The following is a 15,619-nucleotide window of genomic DNA, read 5'->3' on the forward strand; positions in this document are numbered from 1 at the left end:
CGGTGAGATTAAATTAGATTATTCATGAAAGCAGACTGATGTGTTTTCCAGTTTCCTCGCATGTTCACTGCGGGGGAAAGTAGGCCAGTTTGCGCAGCAGCAGAGCGATAGACCCTCTCTCATGTGTCCTCACGTTACACTGTTTCCCTGACATTACACGGCTGTAGGCGGTGGGGAGGGGAGGGGGCGGGGAGCAAGCCTTTTTAGCGCTCTCTTTTCTGCCCGCTCGGGCCTCCGTAGAGTCGCTCGCCTCAAACATGGCAGCTTCCATGTGTTAACGTGAGAGCGAGCCGCAAGCGGTGTGTAACAGAAAGTAAACAGCCAGCACAGGGGTGCCCATTGCTTTGGACACAAAAAAAATAAAACTTCCGAGAAAACAGGAGAGCCAGTGTCCACGCAGAGGAGGTGACACGGGTAAAAGCGCTTAACCTTTGCTTATTTAGCCTAGCTAGTGAACATGCTAATTAGTTTGCGGCGATAACGTATGCTGTATGCAGAAACGTTACCGTAGTAGCATCCGTTTCGGCTCCAGTTTAACGGAGCAGAGATTTACTCACTGTTATTCTATTGAACGACTAAACTCTAGGACCTACAAAGGTGAGTTTAAAGTACATTTTAGAGGATATTTCATATTAAAGTGGTGAAGGAGTCTTAATCCATCAGTGACTGGGCTAGCCTGTACTCGGCACTGCTGTGTAAGCCATTTAAAAAGTTAAAACTTCTTTGGGGACTCAAAGGGTACCATTGACATTTTGATGAGCATGATAAACCAGTTTGCAAAAGATGAATGTGTTCGTTTACACTCCAGTGAAAGGAAAGGCTCAGGTATGTGGCTTTTTGTCACATCACAAATGAAATATGAGTTTCTAAGTTCGGTCAGAAAACCTATTTACCGTTTAAAGCTTTTCTAAGAAAACAAGGACAATTGCACCTCTCACTTTCATTTATTTTTATTAATCACAAAAGTGATCAACACCTGCTCAGCTGCTCATTCAAAGAAATCAGCTAGAGATCATCTGGTTTATAACAGAGTTAATGTGCTAATGCTAATGTAGCTGATGACTTGGATATCCAATGTTATGACTAAGGAAAAACCAGCATCCAGAGTTTTGGCCACCAATGCTAGCAGAACACCCTTTAATTCATCAAAAGCAGGAACTCCAGACGAGTCAAGCTCTACTGATGTGGTATTGTCATGGTTATAGTGTGTACTGTCTCACACAAAATGACCCAAATTTTTTGAGATCTGATGACTGCCAAGGCTGTAGTGTACCATTAAGAATCACATGTAACGGCTCTTTATTGAAGATGTGTGTGATTCAAGTCTGTATTGAGGAAACTGTGAGGTTCTTTTTTCCCCAAGCCAATATACTACTTAAGACATTTTAAATGTGTGTTTAATTGCAGCCATTGTGGCTTTATGCTGGTGCGGACAGCCCGGCTGTTCCCCTTCATCATCTCCCATCACCTGCATCCCTCTCGCACACATTCAGCCGGACAGGCATTTCGGTGGAGTGCAGCTGCTGCTAGCAGGGGAGTGAGATTCATGGAAACTGAAGTTCCTGCATCTAACCCTCCAGCCGCATCTGCTGAATCTACAGCAGATGGCACGGGCCAGTCCGCCACTAGCTCTACAGGTGACCAGGAGAAGACGCCTTCTGTGGGACTGTTACCAGGAGAGACAGTGGTTAAAGAGGGAAAGGCAGCCATCTTGTTCCCCAGTGCCAATGAGGTGTTTTATAACCCAGTGCAGGAGTTCAACAGAGATTTAACGTGAGTATGACCTTGGCCTTTATCGCCACTTGCAAAGTATCCACAACTGTCTCCATGTTAAATGTAAAACTGATTTCAGGTGGAACAGTAACAGTCAAAGTGTGATTTAGATAAAATAAGGTGTCTAAATCCAGGGTTTTCCAGGCTCATTGAGATGTGATATAAGCATGTTTTGACCATGTCATTGACACTTTATGAAACATAGCGTGTATATTAAAGAGAGACAAGACCCTACTTGTTGGGTCTATATGTCAGAGAGTTGGACAAGCTAAACTCTGTAGCTATGTAATTAAGACAGAATTTTGTAGCTGTGATTAAATCTAGAATGCAGCTCTGTACCCCCTCCTGTAACCTGTGCTGTAGCCTTAAGTATACCCACCTAACATTGACACTAAAATGACTCAGTGAATTGTGACATGTGTGTTTAGTAGGAATATGTGGTCTAAATACAGCGTTTTGTTTAGCACAAGGATATTACTTCTGTAAAACAAATTACAGCAGGTGGTAATTGTGTCGAGCATGCCCATTATACTACTAAAATAGCTTGTATTCTCCAAACATATTCACTGTGAACATATGCAGTTTCTTTATTTTCATGGCTTGGATGATCCATGCATTGACTCTGTCCTGAGGTCTCGCTTCTTCCTGTGTTTCTGTTATAGTAACTTGTGTTTAATTAATTATCCAGAGCAACACAGACACAAACCAGTATACAATCCCAAGTGCAAAAAGTTGGGACCCTGTGCGAAATGTAAATAAAAACATATTTTAGTGCATAAACAGAGACATTTTATTACATTATTTGCTCATTTTGAATTTTATGGCAATTGCACATCTTAAAAGTTGGGCTGTGGGCAATAAAAGGCTTGAAAAGTAAGTGATAACATAAAGAATCACTTGGAGGAACATTTTTCAACTAATTAGGTTATTTGGCAACAGGTCAGTAACATGATGGAGAATCAAAAGAGCACCTTAGAGAGGCAGAGTTTGTCAGAAGTAAAGTTGGCCAGAGGTTCACCAATCTGTGAAAATAATCAAAATAAAAAAAAATTCTGTAAAATTACAGAAATATCTGTGTGAAGGGACAAGGCCATAAATCATTACTGGATGCCCTCAGGCAGCACTGCATTAGAAACAGGCATGTTTCTTTTATGGAAACCACTGCGTGGGGTTAGGAACACTTCCAGCGGGCTATCTACTGGCGGTTAAATCATGGGATGAACATGCTCCAGAAACGCTGTTGTCTCAGGGCCAAAGCCTGTTTAAAATGGACTGAGCCAAAGTGGAAAACTGTTCAAAATGTGCAATTCTGTTTGGGAAAATGTGAACACTGCATCATTTAACATTGTAGTAGAAGAGTCCCGGTGCTGAAGTGGCCTGCCTCGGGGCAGGATTTCACTTTCATCAGATGGTGACGTCCCAGTGGCTTAATCCATCCTTTATGTACAGTAACAATCTGTGCATTTCCTGTCATTTCATAAACACAAGTGTGTAAATTAATAGAAAAAGTCACAAAAACCCCTGAAATGCTGCTGACTTTCCCTGGTCAGGGAGAAGATTGTTAAAAATTGCTTCTACAGTAGCCTCAAAAGTATTTGGAATGTTAAACAATCAACAAATTTCCTGAGCTTCGTTTATCTTTCATTTTTTATAGGATGAACTTTTAAGAACTTGCCATTTAAAAAAAAAAAAAAAGAAAAAAAAAAGTGCCGTACCATATCGTACCATGCAAGGTAGTATTGAGAGACGAACACTTCAGAGTACAACTCGGGTCTGAAAACCTAAAACCTTCAGCAGGACACGGCTTCACATAGAAAACTCATCACTCTGTTGCAGTTTGACAACCTTGTTTGAGCATCTTTGGAAAGATTGATCCACAACAACAAGAAACTACAGGGCAGGATTTGTAATTTTTTTTTGTAACTTTCTTATTAGTCATTCATCCGTGTGGACGTAGTCACAGGAGCTGTGTCTGAAGGAGAGAGAAGGTCCTGAGAGTTACTGCTCTGCCTGGAGCCCGTTCTCATTTTTCTCTCACGTGTGCATTTAGAAGTAAACAATCCCTTTCTTCTTTCCAGATGTGCTGTGATCACAGAGTTTGCGAGAGAGTTGCTGGCTCAGCGAGGGGTGAAGGTGGTGGTGCCAGGCGAACAGGAGAGGGTGGTGGTCTCTCTGTCAGAGGAGACGAACGAGGCCGAGGCACAGGCGGAAGAGAAAAACGGATCAGAGGAGCCAGCTGTAAAGGCAGCTGTGGGGGAGAAATGTGAGGTATGTAAGTCTTCTTTTAGTGCGGTTGCACACCAACAGACTTTTATTGCTATGTATGAATACAAATGCAGAATTTTAATGGTACATGTATCCAGCTTCTAGTTTAGAAGATTTTGTTCATGCATATGATTTATTTCACCAGGTGGGCATAAATCCTACAGTTGAAGAAACTGATTTATTCACATGTGGAAGTTAAATAAATACCATCTGAAAACATTTGGCTCCAATAAAATGACCTGTTGACCCGTAACATCGCTCCTCACACAGGAAATGACATTAAATACTTCAGGATGATAACGAACATGAACAAGGACGGGCAGAACAAGTGGTGTACTTGTATTTCTATGTGAATGGTTCTGTATCTAAAACCGTTATTACTGCCCAAAAGTACCTCCCATGCTAAAATGATATGCACTGGTTCCAGTGGAAAATCCTTCCATAAAGGCCAGTTTCACACTTTGGGGGCTACAAGTGGTCGAGAGGCAATTGGATCATTTTCAAGAAACTTCAAAACATGTCATGAAGTTGAAATAATCTCATTAGTGTCATTAGACTGGAGGTTTTTGTCTTTGTTTTCTTAATTAGAACATTTACTGGTGATCCCAGCTTTCCCTGAATACAGCTCTCACATTTTTTAATTAGTTTCGGTTTCACTTTGAGTTGATTAGTTCTCAATAAGGAAGGAAAAACCTGAGAGCAGCGACCAGCTTTAAAATGAAAATGTTTTTTTGAGGGAATATGTACACAAAGGTAACAACGTTTTCACATTTTCTGTTTCAGCAGTTGTGAATTGACCTGGGAAAATTGAAGAGTTGTTCCACATAAGTAAACATAAAATTCTCCTCAGCACTGTTTCTGTGTCTTCCAGTCAGTCTTTGCATTCTTTTGCAGAGTCGATGATCAATCATGAGCTCAGTGAAGAATGTTGTTGTTAAAGAGTTGGATTCTTTTTTTATTGTTATTATCGAGTTATTGGAGACCAAAATGAAGCAAAATGAGAGTAAATGGAGTTGTAACTGTAAACTATATTGCTCTCTTGTGGGAAAACTTTCCTCAAGGTTTAGGAGTGTTTATGGGAATTTTTGAGCATTCTTGCAGAAGTGCATTTGTGAGGTGAGACGCAGATATTGGATGAGAAGCCCTGGCTAACAGTCTCCACTCTAATTCATCCCAAAGGTGTTCTGTCGAGTTGAGGTCAGGATTCTGTGAAGGCCAGTCAACTTATTCCACACCAAACTCGCTCATCCATATCTTTATTGACTTTGCTTTGTGCACTGATGTGCAGTCATGCTGGAACAGGAAGGGGCCATCCCCAAACTGTTCCCACAAATTTGCTTGTTTTTATACACCTGTGGCCATGGAAGTGATGGGAACACCTGAATTATATCATAGACTACTACACCATATATTTGGAGGTTGTGGTGTATTTTCAAAAACATACAGCAACTCTTTGATTAAAGAGCTCGTAATTATTGGCCAGTGATGTGTAATTTTCGTGTTCAGGACTTGTTTCTGTTGCTGCCAAGAGGCCAAAAAGTGCGTGTGTGTTTCTTTGTGAAACATTAAGTGTGTTTCCCCAAACCTTTTGTGTCAGCATGGTCTGCGTGTCCTGGAGGGCCTAGCAGCATCTGGTTTGCGCTCGGTGCGTTTTGCTCTGGAAGTCCCAGGCCTGCAGAGCGTCACTGCCAACGACTTCTCTGCTAAGGCGGCGGCTCTGATCGCCAGGAATGCCCAGTACAACGGAGTGAGCCACCTGCTCCAGGCCAGCTGCAGAGATGCCAGGTATGACTAGTCAGCATGTTCTGCTGCTTTACTTCACACTTTTATCAGCTCCACTGTTCAGTACCATCTTCTTCTCCCCCATACTTTTCTTGTTTTCATTGTCCTTCATTCTTTACCTTTGACCTCTTGTTCACATTTCTCATGAAGGTCTTTTTTTTTTTTTTTTTTTTTTTTTTTTTTTTTGCTTTTATCCAAATTTACCATTTAAAATAAATAAAAGTTTCTCTCCCGGGTTTTAAACACAGCATGCTGATGTATGACATGCGAGGGAAGAAGGATCGCTATGACGTCATTGATCTGGATCCCTACGGTAGCCCGACCTCTTTCCTGGATGCTGCCGTGCAGGCTGTCAGTGAAGGAGGTGGGTAGTTCACTGTAGCAGCTCTTCTTCTAGCTTTCATGACTTTGAGGGATGTTGAAAGTTTCAGATAACTGTAGTAACTTCAGGTATTTAACTAGTGCAGAGGCTGCTGACACATGCATGTATGCAGTCTTTCAAAAAGCCAACAGCATGGTGCATGTGTGTGATAGACTAAATGTTAACTGGCTGAAAGTTTCAATTAAATTTGATTTCTATAGCACCAAATCACAACAACAGCCACCTCTAGGATCTTTATATTCCATAGTAAAGATCGTACATTAAGGAACTCGGTCAAGTGACGGCCTTTTAAGGGACGGCTTAATTACTGCCACCTTAATTGCCTGTGGTACGTAGCCCAATAACGGAGGTAGAAGCTGACAGCACATGGAGCTGTTTTCAACACTGTGTTTCATCTGAAGTGAATTCAGATTACTTCTCAAAATTCACCATAGAATCAGTTTGGCAGCTGATCAGAAGTGGGCGAGAGATTGTTAGTGAAATAATTCTTGTTTGGTTTGATCCTTTTTAAGTGTCAAAATCACCTTGCTTGTCACAAAGCAGATAGAGAGTGTGTGTGTGTGTGTGTGTGTGTCTTTTTGTATACATGTATGATGTCTAATCTACATGGTTAAACTTTCAGTCTTTTAGATTTCTTGTCTTCTCCCCCCGCCCCCCCTCTCTCTCAGGTCTTTTATGTATAACATGTACAGACATGGCAGTGATGGCAGGAAACAGTGGAGAGACTTGCTACAGCAAATACGGTTCAGTCTCCATCAAAGCCAAATATTGTCATGAAATGGTGAGGGCACAGAGTATACACACAAACACACACACACTCTCTCACACTCTGGCTCACTCTCAGAAATGTGAAAATGACACATGCAGTACATGTAGAGTCATGTTTGCATTAGTGTGTGTGAGCATGCAGAATGTATCTGAGTGAGACGGTGACGCTGTAAGGAATCGTACATTCAATTTAGCCAAGTGAGATTTCGTGACGTTAAAAACGTGTGATATTTTATTCTTGTTGCGATCTTCTGAGGTTATAATCCTTCAGTGTGTACACTTTGGGAAAAGAAATCACAGAGCAATGATTGGCTACTTCTCCAGAAGTTCCTCTTCTTGTGGATCATCTCCCGCTCCTCCATTTTGGACTGCAGATAGTGACTCTACTCCCTGTTCAACCTGAAGGCATCAAGCCTGCACTTGCTTCAGGTACAGTATAAGTTGGACCTCTGGCTAGTAATGGATCACCAGGACAGCCGTCACCAGCTGCAGTCCAAGATGTTGGAGTCAGTTTCAGGATGAGAGACTCACGATTGACTTTTTTATTACATGTAATTAGAAAACTGCCTGAAAAGCCTTCAGTTGATCCAAAATGCTGCAGCGAGAGTACTGACAGGGACTAGAAAGAGAGAGCATATTTCTCCTATTTTGGCTTCCCTTCACTGGCTCCCTGTTGAATCCAGGGCATAAAAGATCTTTAATAATCACCCCCCATGTTATCTTAAAAACCTCAGAGTACTGCATCACCCCAGTAGATCACTTCACTCTCAGACTGCAGGCTTACTTGTGGTTCCCCTTCCTGTTGAGATTTGGGAGACAAACACCCTCTACCTTTAAGATTAGGCTTAAAACTTTCCTTTTTGATAAGGGATAAAGTTAGGGTTGGGTCAGGTGACCCTGAATCCTCCCTTAGATATGCTGCAATAGGGCTTGGCTGCTCGGGGCTTCCCCTGAGCCACTGGGTGTTTCTTCTAAAGTCATTATGTGTTTAATTATTAGTTATTATTAATCTTTGGATCACGTTCACAGTATGCCTTCGTCTCGTCTCTTTCCCTCATCCCAACGGGTCACAGCAGATGGCTGCACCTCCCTGAGCCTGGTTCTGCTGGAGGTTTCTTCCTGTTAAAAGGGAGTTTTTCTTTCCTACCATCACTAAGTGCTTTGTTGTTTCGTCAGATTTTTGAGTTTTCTCTGTATTATTGTAGGGTCTTTACCTTTATAATATAAGGAGACTGTTGTTGTGATTTGGCACTATATAAATAAAAATGAATTGGATTGAAATTAAATATTAGTAAAATAACAAAATATATGCAGAAAATTCAGAAAAAAGTAAAAGACACATAAAATATCTCTATATACCACACAATTTTACATGTTTGAAAAACAGAAGGATAAATTTTACGTTTATTTGATGAGTGAAAGTCACGAGAACTGCCATGACTGTTACCTGCCTGTAGGGAAACATGAGACAGGAAGACCTGTAGGTGGCTTTTTGAGATTTTAAAATAAGGGTGAAGGGCTTATCGAGTCATCTAAGTCAAACATGCAGCTGTCTCAGTGGGATCCAGATGGATAACAATAAATTACACGGTATACTTGGGCAGCCATCCAAAGAGGTGTCGTGTAGGCAACGCCGTTCGTGTTGAATATTTTCTTTGGCAGAAATACAAGAAAAGAGCAACTGGTGAATGTGTTTGCACCACAGCCAGAACATGTCATGTTCTCATAAAGGTCTTTTCTTCTTTTTCCCACCTTCTCATGTGCTATCATGATCTGATTTCATGCTGCATATAGCACAAGTAGTTTTCCACACAGAAGTAGAATTCACACCTTTTCTATCTGCGAGTGGCAGTAATGGAATATAAATGCACGGATCATTAAAAAAAACTCATAAATTCTATTTGATATGATGAAAAAGAACCCCTCTGCAGCCGAATAAAACTTCTTATCCAACATATTAATTTATAATTTCCTCACATCCCTGTAAACAGATCCGAGATGTTTTCCAGATTTTCACAGTAAGAGAAAAAAGTGCTGAATACGTGCCTCTCTCCATCTTTGAACTCTAGGCTCTGCGAGTCATCCTGCACAGTTTGGACCAGAGGGCGGGAGTGTACCAGCGATACATCCAGCCCCTGCTGTCCGTCAGCGTCGACTTTTACATTCGGGTCTTCGTCCGCGTCTTCACAGGACAGGCTACAGTCAAAAACTCAGCCAGGTGCTCGCTCACACACATGCACGCACTGTCTGCTAACAAAGGCTGATCTATACTGTGTGATGAAAGATGAATGATCCTGAAACTGGGTCACTGCAGCAACAAATGCACAAAGTAACAGCAGCAGGGGGATTTGTGAGAATAAAAGTAAAGTGCTAATAGAATAATAGAAATCTGGGTACGTGACACTAAAAGATGATATTATGACTGATGTGCTCAGTATTGAAACACAAAATGACACTGCAGTTGAGTCCTGTCTCTCTTTGTTGCAGTAAGCAGGCGCTGGTGTACAACTGTGTCGGCTGCGGGGCTTTCCACTTGCAGAGAATGGGCAGGAGAACAAGCAACGGAAAACAGTGAGACACTAAACACTCTGCTGCTGCTTCTAATGAGGTTCTGCGTGTGATGGTTCAGTCGAGGTGTGCTCATCAGCAAACTGGCGGCTTGAAATAAAGTCCTCAGTCCTGGTGTTTCTGGAAAATACCAGCCATTCTTTTTGGATGTAAAATTCTTAAAGGTTGAATTAAAAGAAGTAGAAACCTACATCTTAAGCAAGGAGCCGTGGATGGATGTTTGGCTAAATGCTTTACTATTAAACGTGAGGTTTGCTGTTCAGAGAACCCCTCTGTGTTACTTGATGATCACTGCGTGCGGTAAAGTCGATGTCTGTTTGATTTCAGCATGAAGTATTCTGCTGCCACCGGGCCACCGGTTGGACCAGAGTGTGAGCACTGCGGACAGAGACATCAGGTGATGCACAAACACATCGCGTCAGTGTGCTAGCATTCGCTCTGGGTTACAGTTCTTCTTTTGGTGGTTATGGCTTCTAGGATTTGCAGAAATGTCCCACTTCTCAAGCATATGATCACTGATACATTCACAGTACTTGGCTGGTCCTCCTCTTTACCACATATTACTGTATGGAGGCGATCAGCTTGTGGCCCTGCTGAGGTGTTACTGAAGCCCAGGTTGCTTTGACAGCTGCCTTCAGCTTGTTGGGTGGATCTTCCTCTTGAAAATACTCCACAGATTCTGTGTGGGGTTTACGCTAATCGAGCACAGTAATAGCATGGTTGGCAAACCATTTGGTACTAGTTTTGGCACTGTGGGGAGGTGCTAAGTGCTGCTGGGAAGTGAAATGAGCATTTCTATAAAATGTGTTAGTCATTTATGACTGCTCTGTCCTCTCACCTGGGTTTCCACGTGACAGGTCCCAGAACAGAGCGGTCACATTAAGTGGCCACATAAATGACTGCAGATGGAACAAAACAGTCTGACTGTAGCGGTTCTGACTGAAATGTGGTTATATTGTATTTGGGAACAAATGTAAAGGTAGCTGACTTTTTTTTTTTTTCCCATTAAAGTTTTGTTAAAATGACTTTAAAGTCAAGGGTGCAGCGGCCCACTTAAAACCAGAAAATCCCACGGGGCCCACCCAAGCTTCAGTCTTCACTCTAATCAAAATACAAGGGAGAATGATGGATTCATTGAAATTTTCATTCAAGAAACATAAAAATCTCTGGCTGTTGGATATAAACTGCTAATGCTACCCAGTCACATGCACCGTGTTAAAGCAACACACCTGCCAAACTGGTCATCAACTTCAATATACTCCAATTTAGGTTGGAGTAAAGAGTAATATCACAAACTAACCACCTGCTGTTACCAGCTTTAATTCAGTTTTTATTGAAATAAATAAATTAATATAAATGTGTATCTTCACATAGATCTGAGTAGTTTCAAGCTGACTACCTGCAGTACCTCTGCGACTCACCAGGGGTCCCCAGCACACACTTTGGGAATCACTGACTTAAATGGTTTAAATGTCCATAAACTGGCCTGCTTGTTTCTGGTTGTTGCTGTGTGTGCATGCATAAAACTCCAATTGAAGCCCGTACCTGTCCTCTTTGCAGCTGGGTGGTCCGATCTGGGCAGAGTCCATCCACGACCTGGAGTTCGTCCAGAAGGTTTTGTCTGCCGTGTCAGGGAACCCTTCCAGGTTTGGGACATCTAAACGTATCGAGGGCGTGCTGAGCATGGTGACGGAGGTACTCATTCCCCTTCTTATATATGGTCTCACTGCTGGAACAGGTGCTATTTAATGGGATTGTCCCGTGGGTGTGGTTGGTCGGCTTTTTGTTGTGTGAGATACAGACTGTGATCACGTTTCAGTCGTAGTTTCCTGTCAGACTAAAGCTTCATTGCCTGTGACGTGCTCTGTGTTTCAGGAGCTGGAGGATGTGCCGCTTTATTACACTGTGGACAATCTGAGCAGCACAATACACTGCAATACTCCACCCCTGCTCCAGTTTAGGTACAGACACACACACACACACACACACACTGTTTGCATCAACTGATGGTTTGTATGCATTTCCTAAAGACTTACAACTCATGCTTTCTTAACTACAAAATTAGTTGTAGATTGTAAGCTGCGACCACACAGGAAGTGATTCACTCGATGCATGTCACTTTGAAGCAGTTGGCAGCGGTTATTTCGCCCGCAGTCATTTTTGATCGTGGAGTGTTGTTCGCACGCTCTCTGATTGCCGCTTCGCTTCGCTTGTTGATACAGCTTTACTGTGAAAGAGCTCTCTGCAAATGTGTAATTGTGTAACTACACAGAGACACTGTTAGACACTACTGTCTTAAAAAAAAAGGTTTTATTTTATCAGACAATTGTCAGTGACAGCAAAATTTATTCTTCAGAAAGGCGTCACACACCCAGAAAGGTTACAAAGCACTTTGTAACACACACACACACACACACACACACACACACACACACACACACACACACACACACACACACACACACACACACACACACACACACACACACACACACTCTTTGCTGATAGAAAGAAGGAAGTAAGCAGTAACTCGAAAAAGCATCTCTGACCACACGACATATCAAACATTGATATCGAAATCTCTGACACACAGCTTTGACTGAGACATGCCACCTGCTGTTGCAATCTTTTGTTTGCAAGGGTTAGCCAATCAGAAGAAACAATCCTGAAAGGGGAGGGGGGTGAAGGCAAGGGAGCTGAAATGGCATCTTTCAGACAGACGATGAACTTGGGTGCTGCACCGAAGCCCTGGATCAAATTAATTAGAATATTTTAATTATTTTAAACTGTCAATCATACAAAGCTCCAGTATAATCCTTAAAAAAATATGGAGTTGGAAATGAGCATAGCTGCCCCCCCTTTTTAAAGCTCTCCTCATCCATTTATATCTAACACTGAGTCTGTTGCATTTACTACCTTGTTGTTTAGGTTATTCTTGTGCATGTGTGGATGTCCAGATTTGTTTGTTTTCAGTGATTCCAGGAGGAAAAAAAATATCTTACCCGTGGCTTTCAGTTTGTCTGTCAGTAGGGAAAACCTTCCTCCTCTCACATTTGTCACAAACTGAATCATCAGAGCATCCTTCCTCTCTCTCACTCTTTTCAGGTCTGCTCTCCTCCATGCTGGTCACAGGGTCTCCCTCTCTCACGCCTGTAAAAACGCTATCAAAACAGACGCTCCTCCTGCAGCCATCTGGGACATCATGCGATGCTGGGTAAACTTTACAGGAGAAGAAGAAAAGCTATTTTTAGTAATCCCGAACACAGCCACACGCTGTTGTTGCTTAAACATTTCCATGTCCTCCTGGAAATGTCGACATTAAATAAAAAGTGAACATGCTTATTCAGAATCGTGTAACACATCTTTTAAAGTCACACGTGCATGTTTGATGATCTGCTGCAGGAGAAAATCAACCCTGTGAAGAGGGAGAAATTATCTCCGACCAGCCCCGCATTCAAGATCCTCTCCACTGAGCCCAGGTGAGGCCACTTTGAGCCATCATGAAACAGGAGCACATTTACCGCTTTAAAAGATTCCACTGTCTCTGAAAAATGCACAGACTAACCTGCAGATCTATAATATTTGTGTGTTTGTAGCTTTGAGGCCTGTTTTACTGTAAGGGAGGACGCCAACCCTCAGTCCCGTAAGCGGCACCTGACCCGGTTCCAGGAGAATCCTCAGGCCTTCTGGGGACCCAAAGCTCGCGCCAAAGCTGGGTAACAAGTGTTTTTTGTTTTTTAATAGTCCAGAGGTCACAAGTGTCACATGCTGATGTGTCCAAAGCAGATAAAATGTGTGTCAGTTGAATCAAGAAGTACGGTGGCCTTGAGTGGTCAAACGCACTGCAACTTAAGAAAAAACTGCAAAGACGCACAAAACACAACAGAAATACGAGGGCAATCCCAAAAGTAAGGTCTCCAAAGCAGCGGTGACGTAGAGAAACTGTTCGTACGGCTGTTCGCCACACTGTTGTGATCGGTGCTTCTTCCACTCCCAAACAAGCATGCGCAGCTTCGCTGGGATGCTCAATCTTGGCTTGGCAGCCCTGTGAAAATGGAGCTCTTGTTGAACGCTACCGCCAAGTGCGCGCAGTGCACAACTGTGTTTTGGGACTGAAAGGGGGTATTGTTGTTTGACTTTCTGCCACAATAAATGCTGACAGGCACTGTGAAACATTAAAAAAACTCAGAAGGGCAATTCAGAACCAGAGAAGAGGAATGTTGACCAAGGGCGTAAGCATTCTCCACGACTACGCGCGTCCGCACATCGCTCGTCAAACTGTCACTCCTGCAAAACTTTGGTTGAAACTTTATCTCCCACCCACCCTACAGTCCGGACTTGGCCCAGTGACTACCACCTGTTCCTAAAGTTGAAAGAATATTTGTCCGGAAGGTGATTCTGTGGTGCAGCGAGCGGGTACGACATGTGCATTGTAAAACTGCCACAGCGTCTACAAAAACGCAGCGACTGAAATGGTGATTATGTAGAAAAATAAATAATTCTTCAACCTTTAAAATGATGTAAATATTATTGAAAATAAACGATTGTTTGTATTTCTAAAATGATAGGAGACCTTACTTTTGAGATTGCCCTCGTAGGAAACGAGGGCAATCCCCCCCCCAAAAAAAATTTAAATACCCTGAATTAGTTTTATTAGTTACTTAAAATAGTCCTGATTTTCTCTTTGGAGAAAAAAAAGCTATGTTCATGTTCTCCCAGTGTGCTTTGTTTCTTGCACATGTTGCTCCTTCTATCATCTCCACTCGTTTATTTATTTTTTATTCTCTTTTCTCTTGTTTCCCATTAATCTTTCTCCCCATTTGTTCTCTCCTTCAGTGGTGGAATGTCTGCTGACCTGCAAGACAAGAGGAAAAAGTTCCAGAACAAGAGAAAGAACCAGATCACCGACTCTTCTCAGCTCAAGACCTTCCCCTGCAAGAAGTTCAAACAGGTCAGATTTACTAAACACAACTTAAATACACACATTTTTTTAACATTAAAAACTCTTAAATGGCGCTTTTACCTGCATCCCACTAAACTGAAGGTGAAGCTGGCGACCAGCTGGTGAACATAGCATAACATTTTGGTAATGAGTTGTTGGAGACCAAAATGATGCTGTTCTTCTGGCTGCTGGACATTTAAAGCTAAGAGGCCATCTGTGCAAAAGGCTGCCCACCCCTCATATGGGGGTTTTCTCTGTATTGCTGTAGGATCTTTACCTTGCCATATAAAGCGTCATAAGGTAACTGTTGTTTAAAAGAAAAAAAACATAAATAAATTCTTTTCTCACAAACTAGGAGTACGTGAAAAGGGTTTTTGCTTGTTTAACATTTAGAATTATGTTTGTGCACGGCACAGTAAAATGAGAGGAAGAGCAGAAAGCATTGTTACTGTTGCAGCAGCTGACGGAGTCGCTGCAGGTGAGGATCGCTTCAGCACGTCGGGTTCTTTATCATACTGTTGGCACACACAAGTCCTTCTGAATTAAAGGCAGGCAATTACCTAAATACTAATTAGTCCCGTAAAGTCTCGATGTCCTGGGCGGAAAATGAAACGGCAGACTCATGCTGACGAATTAGTCTTCTCCATAGGTTGCTTTGGCAGGTCGCCACACACTGCTGGTTTCCTGCCAGAGAAGCTGCGCGCTGCCTCGGCAGCCACAGCCAAAACATACCGCTGGCTGTTCAGACGTTACTACATCACAATCCAACAGCTTTCATGAGTATTTCTTTATTTTTGTCTTTCAGGGAACATGTACACACGGAGATGAGTGCTGCTACTCCCATGACTTGGCGCAGACAAATGAACAGAAAATAGAGTGATGATTCTATATTTTTCCTTTATTTTAAAATCCTCTTATTTGTGGAATTTGAATGGATGTTTGAATGTTGCACAGCAGACTGTTTTGGGTTTTAAAAACGTTACTGTACATAACATTTCCATGATTTAGTTTTACGCCAGAGGGTTTCTTCTTTTTGACTGTCGGCCTGTGTTCACACCAATAAAGTCATTGCTGTGAGACTTCGTTTTTGATATTCATAAATAACATCAGGTGGACAATTATAATCTGACACAGCTTTG

At 42.3% G+C, this 15,619-nt stretch overlaps 1 protein-coding gene across 2 annotated transcripts; it reads left to right on the forward strand.

Annotated features, from left to right (window-relative positions):
- The first annotated feature begins 229 nt into the window (after nucleotides 1–229).
- Nucleotides 230–15,559, forward strand: trmt1 (tRNA methyltransferase 1). 2 transcript variants are annotated; one of them, XM_031747276.2, is made up of 16 exons: nucleotides 230–414; nucleotides 1,408–1,773; nucleotides 3,852–4,041; nucleotides 5,636–5,823; nucleotides 6,069–6,184; nucleotides 6,871–6,983; nucleotides 9,040–9,188; nucleotides 9,458–9,541; nucleotides 9,866–9,935; nucleotides 11,099–11,233; nucleotides 11,414–11,499; nucleotides 12,644–12,752; nucleotides 12,941–13,017; nucleotides 13,135–13,254; nucleotides 14,375–14,489; nucleotides 15,286–15,559. In XM_031747276.2, exons 2-16 carry the CDS (start codon nucleotides 1,421–1,423, stop codon nucleotides 15,358–15,360), a joined length of 1,980 nt encoding a protein of 659 aa, XP_031603136.2. In that variant the 5' UTR covers nucleotides 230–414; nucleotides 1,408–1,420; the 3' UTR covers nucleotides 15,361–15,559. The 2 variants fall into 2 exon arrangements, with proteins under 2 accessions (XP_031603136.2, XP_031603137.2); XM_031747277.2 differs by lacking the exon at nucleotides 230–414 and adding an exon at nucleotides 421–597.
- Nucleotides 15,560–15,619: the final 60 nt, after the last annotated feature.

The sequence above is a fragment of the Oreochromis aureus genome, linkage group 6 (assembly GCF_013358895.1).
Source record: "Oreochromis aureus strain Israel breed Guangdong linkage group 6, ZZ_aureus, whole genome shotgun sequence".
In the NCBI taxonomy this organism is placed as follows: domain Eukaryota; kingdom Metazoa; phylum Chordata; class Actinopteri; order Cichliformes; family Cichlidae; genus Oreochromis; species Oreochromis aureus.